General features: G+C 21.2%; 2 protein-coding genes across 2 annotated transcripts in view; one reads left to right on the top strand and one right to left on the bottom strand.

Moving 5' to 3' along the window:
* The window catches only part of Pburs (bursicon subunit partner of burs), a 7,594-nt gene extending 4,007 nt beyond the window's left edge, over nt 1-3,587 (bottom strand). Inside the window, exons 1-3 of the mRNA XM_011505532.1 lie at nt 3,519-3,587; nt 3,320-3,444; nt 1,621-1,756 (exon numbers count right to left, since the gene is read on the bottom strand). Coding sequence (XP_011503834.1) covers nt 1,621-1,756; nt 3,320-3,444; nt 3,519-3,549 — 292 coding nt within the window. The 5' untranslated portion in view covers nt 3,550-3,587. The remainder of the gene's footprint in view (nt 1-1,620; nt 1,757-3,319; nt 3,445-3,518) is intronic.
* Nucleotides 3,588-4,617: 1,030 nt separating this feature from the next.
* Burs (Cuticle-tanning hormone bursicon) overlaps nt 4,618-7,575 on the top strand; it is a 19,211-nt gene continuing 16,253 nt past the window's right edge. The window contains exon 1 of the mRNA XM_011505531.1: nt 4,618-4,654. Within this exon, the coding sequence (XP_011503833.1) occupies nt 4,618-4,654 (37 nt within the window). The remainder of the gene's footprint in view (nt 4,655-7,575) is intronic.

The following is a 7,575-nucleotide window of genomic DNA, read 5'->3' as shown; positions in this document are numbered from 1 at the left end:
TTTACGAATGAGCTTCGCCTCATGGCGCGTTGCGCTTAAATGTGCATGCGGCGTCTTCAGCGCCGGCAACAGTGTCGATGCGCGTCCCTTCCAGAAATTTTCCTTTGGCGTGAGAAAACGAAGCTTCTAGAAGTTTCGAAGGCGTCCCTTTTTTGTGAGTGCTGGCAGTAAATAATATTTCAAATCGTAAACTTGCTCGGACTTGCCGAGTTTTGTTTGTAAACATTTTCTCGAGTGCCCGCCTCGGTCCGCACGTGCGGATCAGCCTAGGCGCACGTGGTGGCCAGCCTTGCTGCACGCGCGGTCAGTCTAGGCGCACATGCGGTACGCCGGGCTGCGTAAATGACCTTTCTTTTGTTTGAAATTCATGGGACTGCTTCAATCCCGAACACTTACACTCTCTCGAACTAACACTTCTACATCGTATAGGCTCTCAACAGCTGACACAAGTGTCACTGTGATTTACGTACGTTGTCAAGGACAACAACAGATCGACTAAAGACAATAACTACAGATTATCAAATCCTTCAAGAGCTCAAAATCTTACCATTAACTACTCTTACCTGTGACTAGATTCTTCTACTGTCCTCATAAATAATTAAAGACGCAATTGATTACTTAATAAATTCCATTATACATCTTACACCACATCAAGTATAATTATTCATACATCAATCATACTTGATTCAACTACTATCTTCTCATGCTACCTCACAAGCATGATTGACTGACTACATCAGCTGATATTTACAAAATCGACATAACCTCAATTGCAAGACAGTAATATCCATAGAATCTACAATAATCAAGAATACAAGAACACACCCTCATTACTTCAATATAATTATCTCTCTCTGCACAACAGTGCAATATAATTACAATCATTTACAATAATAAACATTGTTTTACTAAATACATGATATTTTTCAGCCTTGTCAATTATTATTTCCTTTAAAATTATCCTACCGAGAGACTAATCCACTGAACTATTGAAATGGTAGTTCGAGCCATAAACTAAACCTTTAAAATCGAAAAATGGTAATTTATTATATGGTTAAATTTGTCAAAAAAGTACCTGTAAGTAATATAATGTTTTGAAAATAAAATTTAATTTTAATTCAGGATTTTAAATTTAATATATTAATAATATAAAACTCACTAATAAAGTAATAAAATATTTAGAATATTATTATTACTATTAAAATATTCAGTTATGGTATGAAAATATTAATAATTATTTTTAATACATAATAATTTATGGTTGAAAATTATTAATTAATAAATAATCAATCTACTATTTCTAAAACTTTCCAATACACATTTTTATACATGAAGAATCAATACATTTTTTATTATATTATCAAATTACAATAAATACGAAAAATACTAATTTCTATATGTACAAAATCATTTCAAATAAAATTTATAGAATTAGATTCAGTTTTTACATATATAATTATATATAAGTATATTGTATATATATATATATATGTATATATATATATACATATATATAAGTATATTTGTATATGAAGTAAAATTAAAAAAATATTCACACTTCATCTTTAATAATAAATAGTTTTAATTTGAACTAAAAAAATCCGCATTTAATACATTTACATCCTCCAGGGGTTCTTATTTTCACTTCCAAAGTAGCTTCGTTTTCTTGGTGAATTCTTACTCCGTTTGCATCATAACAATGATCTAAAAGGATTATAACTTCTTTTAAATAGATTTCTCGACAACAAAAACATTCCTGAAAAAAATTACATAGATACATATACAAGTAGAAATGCATATATCTGCATGGATTTATCAATTTAATTATAAATATTTTAACAACCCGAAAAATGAAAGGTTCTTAATTTAAATTCTTTATTTTTATAATAAATGTAACTATTGTATAGTTTTGACGATTAAAGAAGAAAATTTATTTAGTTTAAAGTAAATATTTACCAAATAATGAAATTTCTAAAGAAACACAAATTATATAAAAAATTACAAGAAACTTGTAATGACTATAACTTGTATGACTTGTATGATAATAATGTATGTAATGACTTGTAATGATAATACTAAAAAATAAGTACATAGTTATTCCTTTTTATTAACTGATATATGATAAAGTAATCAATTCAATATGAAAATCTATGTGTTTGATGATGAATGATCATTGTATCTTCAATAACTATATTAGAAAGACAATTAAAAGTTGTCATGTTTGCAAATAACACGTAATAATCATTTAATTTGTTGAAAATATTATACTTAATTTTTATGCAAAAACAATTTTTATGGTAACATAGAATTTTAGAAGATTGAAATAATATTTATTAGATATTTATATTAGTTTCAATAAAAGTAATATAAAACAAATATATTAATAAGAAGTTATATAAAAGTAAAATTCAAACGTAATAAAGAATCACTAATAATTTTATCAAAATATATAAGTAAAAAAAAAGTTAATTTATTAATTTTAATAATAAATTAAAATTTCCTAGTAAATCAATCCGATTGATATAAAACATTAAATAATTTTAAAATATCCGAACCATTTATATATAATTGTATGTATATCATTAAATCAATTCAGTTAATGAGAGCTTATTGAAATAATTAGAATATTAACTAAAAAAAAATAATAATTATAAATTTCAGAAGTTATAATAGAGATGTCTGTCACAAGTTTTATATGTAATCACTTATAAACGTGGACATAATACTGATTTTGTTATAAAAACTAATCTTGTGGTTCTATTTTATTTAAATATAACTTATATAGTTAATACAAATATATTAATTTCTAAGTGAAAACAAGAATTTTTGTAATCAAAATATAGAGAAAATACTAATAATCATAATATGTTAATATTTTAACAAACATATTTACATTTTTAATACAAAAATGTTAAAATATTAAAAATTAAAAGACTTGATTTTTATTTAAAGACACAATTTGTTTTCATTATATTATGAATATGTTATAATTTAATATGGCCGTTATGAAATAAAATAACAAAAACTTAATATATTAAGTAGTTACTTTTTTTAAATTAAAATTCCCATTTATTTATGTATATAAATATATTGTATATAAATATTATGCCTCAGAATGCATAGTATTAAATATTCTGTTTATATTATAAGTTTATACAATGCATATATATATATATATATATATATATATATATACGTATATATCTAAGATATTTTGTATATTTTATATAATCATAATTTATTATACATAATGATAATTTATATAGCACGTTCTTAAATATTTTTTATATATCTATATAAAATGCATTAGAGTCTATACTTTTAAAAATCCTGTTGACGTCACTATACTGGGTTGAACTTGAGAATTACAATATCCTTCACATTTTGATACTAAAATGTCTCCATTACAGGTTTTTTCTAATTTCCCAGATTCACTGTATTCATCTTAACAAAGTTTTATATATATATATATATATATATATATATAAAGTACATATACAAAGTGTGTGTATATTTACCTTTTATAATATGTATTTCTGAATTTAACATTTCACAGTTTTCAATAAGTAATGAGTTGATAATTATTACATTTCTTAAAATAAATAAAGAAAGCGATATGTATATTAAAGACATAGTAATACAGTTAATTAAGTTTTTACTTTTTAAATGTAACGAAAGTATTAGTTAAGCAGTACATAAGCTCTTCAAGAAGATTAGTGTCCAATTTAAACGGAATGAATTTACTTATTTTTTATATATCCATAAATCTCCTGCTGTGCATTAACGTATTTTATAAGTGCATACCTATGTATATTTACATATAAATATAATCCTAATATCAACGTAACAATATCTATAATTGAAAGATATATTTAAATTAATATAAGTTATAATTAGTGTATTAAATATATATGCATAAATATATATGAACAAATTATTTTATTTAAATTTTTTAAATATATTAATATTTTAGTAAATTATAAATGAGTAAGGGTTGAATAATTAATGTATCGGTATTAGGATTTTTAGTTTATTATAAAACAACGTTTAATTTATTAATTTATTATTAAATTTATTTTAAGTAATATATATAAATCATTGTTAAATTTAATAGTAATTTTATCAGCTAGTAGAAAGTACTTTTTTATATTACTCTTTTAATACATAAACAATACCTAAATATTGTAATTTTAAAATATAAATATTAAGATTAGTATTTTTAGTGATTGAATGCATCTACAAATTTTCATTGAATTAATTTAAAATAAATTGATAATATCCTTTTATTTAAACTTTCATAATAATAAAATTCATTAATTACTTTTAGAAATTTTAAAATATCAAATAGATTTTATTAATATACTTAATCTTTATTGAATCTTTATATATGTGGCATGAAATGAGAGCTATCAATATAATTTTAGTTAATATTAAATGAATTAATTATAAGAAAATGAAAAACATTTCTATAACGGAATTTTTTAACACTATTGACATTTTTATTCTTATTTACTATTAAATATTATTCTTGCTATATTATAAAAAAAAAAAAGTTATAGAAGATTGGGTAACTTTAATATACCTATCAAAGCCATTTAAAAAAAATTTATAGAAAGAATGACTTTTATACACATCTACAATTTCGTAGTGCAAAGTATTAATTTAGTTGATTTTTATTGTTTTATATGATTAAAATGTGTATTATTTATTTATTTTTAATCATTGATTTAATTTTATTTACTTTTATATATCATATTATAAATGATTGTGCTTAAATAAGAATGGATGTAAATTTCAACTTATTTATAATAATATTAAAGGATGCCAAGACTTCCTATATATTTATTACTAATTTATTAGCTATAAGAGCTATATATTTAATAGCTATAAACTTTAATTATTTATATAGTTTATTAACAGAATTAAATTATATATTCTTAGTATCTATTTGACATTATTATATTGTCATGCATACTACTATAAACATATGAATCACTTAAAATACTTAGTGTATTACACATATAATATAATCATTAGCGATATATAAAATACATTAAAATTGAATGCGCATTTTAACAAAAACGTCAAAAAAAAACGACAAAAAATTAAATATAAGATATGTTCAAATTTCTTTACAGAATTTATATTTATTTATTAAAATTTATAGATACAAAATTCATATTAAATTTAGAATTCTATTTTAGTAAATTTAATATATACAATAATATTCAAAAATTGAAATTATAATTATGTTTATTTAACTATTTTTTTAATTTTTAATAGAATTCAGTTTATTTAAGTTAATTATTGCGTAAATGATGTGTTAAACATAATACGTAATTTAAAAGAAAAAGTTACGTATTAATTTATGTGTTAATATATATTTTTTTTATTTAATGAGTTATAAATATCCTTTTATTATTATTATTTTAATATCTTTGTAATTAATATTGTTATTTACATATCTTTTAAAAAACGTAATATATAAATATATATTTTTTGATAACTAATGTTATTTATACAGTTAATTATTTAATTACATATTATATACATACATATTAATAATTTAATCAATTATAATACATTTTTAATGTATATAATTGTAGTAAAAGTTTTATATTAAAAATTAATTCATTAATACCACATGTATAAATGTGACGAAAAAGCAAACTTTCCATGATTTGATGAAATTTTATTCAACGAATTTAATACAATTTTAATTTTATTAGTAGTATTAATATAAACTGGAAGTATTTTAAACACAATAGAATACTAAATTACTAAATTGAATCACTAAAATTGAAAAAATTATAAAAACTTTTAAAAATGATAATTAAATAAAAACACGTTATTTTAATTGAAATATAATATTATTTTAATTAGAGATTTATATAATCAACTCAAATAATTTTTATTTAATTATATATTAATATGTTTTTTATCAAATGGTAAGATATGCTTTTAGTAATGAAATTCAAACATATTAAAAAAATATTCGTTTTCTGAAGCGATTTTTTAGCTCATGCAGTGCTATTTTATTAATAGCATACTTTTATGTGTATGAGAAAAAGTTAAATTATTGCGTGTAGTTATAATTACATTCTATAATAGATAAAGTCAGTTATAAAATAAAATTTATTTAGGTTGTTTCTTTAGTCCTATTATTTATTAATACTATATACTTGAATATTGACAATTTAATCCTTACAAGAGGATAAAATCATAAAATAAAATCATTCGTTATAAAATTATATATCTCATTAATAAGTTATACAAATATAACAATCTAGAATGAAATTAACGCGAATACATTAATTTAATAGTTTAATAGTACTTTAGAAACAAGTGTTTTAAACAAGTGTTTTAGAATCAATACAAATAAAATAATATAAACGAATAATATTTATAATGACTTGTGTTGTATATTTAAATTATAGTTCAATTGGTAATACATTTTAAATAATAAAAATAAATCTCTCTCTCTTTCTCTCTTTCTATGATTTTGTGAAATGTATATAATGTATACAACGAAATTTTTTTATTAGTTATTATGCAAAAGAATATATTTCTAATAAACTTAATAACTCGAAACTTAATAACTCTAAATAACTAATAACTATGTCATTATATATATATATATATATATAAGTATATTTACAATATTTTTATGAAACTAATTCTTTGTGATGTTTATGTATTATTATTTGGTATTATATACGTCATATATGTGTAATTTGATTTGGATTGTTACGTTTATTCAAGCCTTGCTATCCAGTAATACACATAATAAGTTAATAAGTAGCAAGTTAATCTCTCTGAAAATGTTACCTCTCAATCTATTAGATGAATTATAATATATTACTAGATTTTGGGATAAACCGGTTTTTATTAATATCTTATATTAATTAATATCTTATATAAATTTTTATGAATATCTAATTTATGGTATAAATAATATATGGTATGATAATCAGACTGATAATTTTAAACTATTTTTTATTTGATATTTTTTTATTTTCTGATATGTCTATCGTTAATTTAGATGTGTAAAGTAGCTTTTTCTTTAAAAAAACATACTTAAAATAATTATCTGTTTTTTGTTTTTCTTAATAAAGATTTAAATTCCTTATTAACAGTTTCTTCATATTTGTTCTACTAAATTATTGGACACATTACAATTATTCGATTATAATCGAATAATGTATTTTAGAATACCGACGTCATTACTCAATTACTTTATATTATAGTTCTACAGACATTCATTTTGTTCGGATTTAAAGGGTTAGCTTATGGCTCGAACTGCCAATTCAATAGTTCACTGGATTAGTCTCTCGGCAGGATAATTTTAAAGGAAATCAATAACGGACAAGGCTGAAAAATATAATATATTTATTTTAAAACAAGGTTTAATGAGTGTAAACAATTATAATAATATTGCACTGTTGTGTAGAAATAAATAATTCTGTTGGATTATTCAAAAGATGTGTTCTTGTAATTCTTATGCTATGAAAGCGTCTATGGATATTACTGTGTTGCTTTGAGGTTATGCTGATGTTGTCAATGTCAGCTGATGTC

The sequence above is a fragment of the Ceratosolen solmsi genome, unplaced genomic scaffold, assembly GCF_000503995.2.
Source record: "Ceratosolen solmsi marchali unplaced genomic scaffold, CerSol_1.0 scaffold54, whole genome shotgun sequence".
NCBI classification, from domain to species: Eukaryota; Metazoa; Arthropoda; class Insecta; order Hymenoptera; family Agaonidae; genus Ceratosolen; species Ceratosolen solmsi.
Note: the sequence above shows the minus strand (reverse complement) of the source record. Positions and strands in the feature narration are given on the sequence as shown.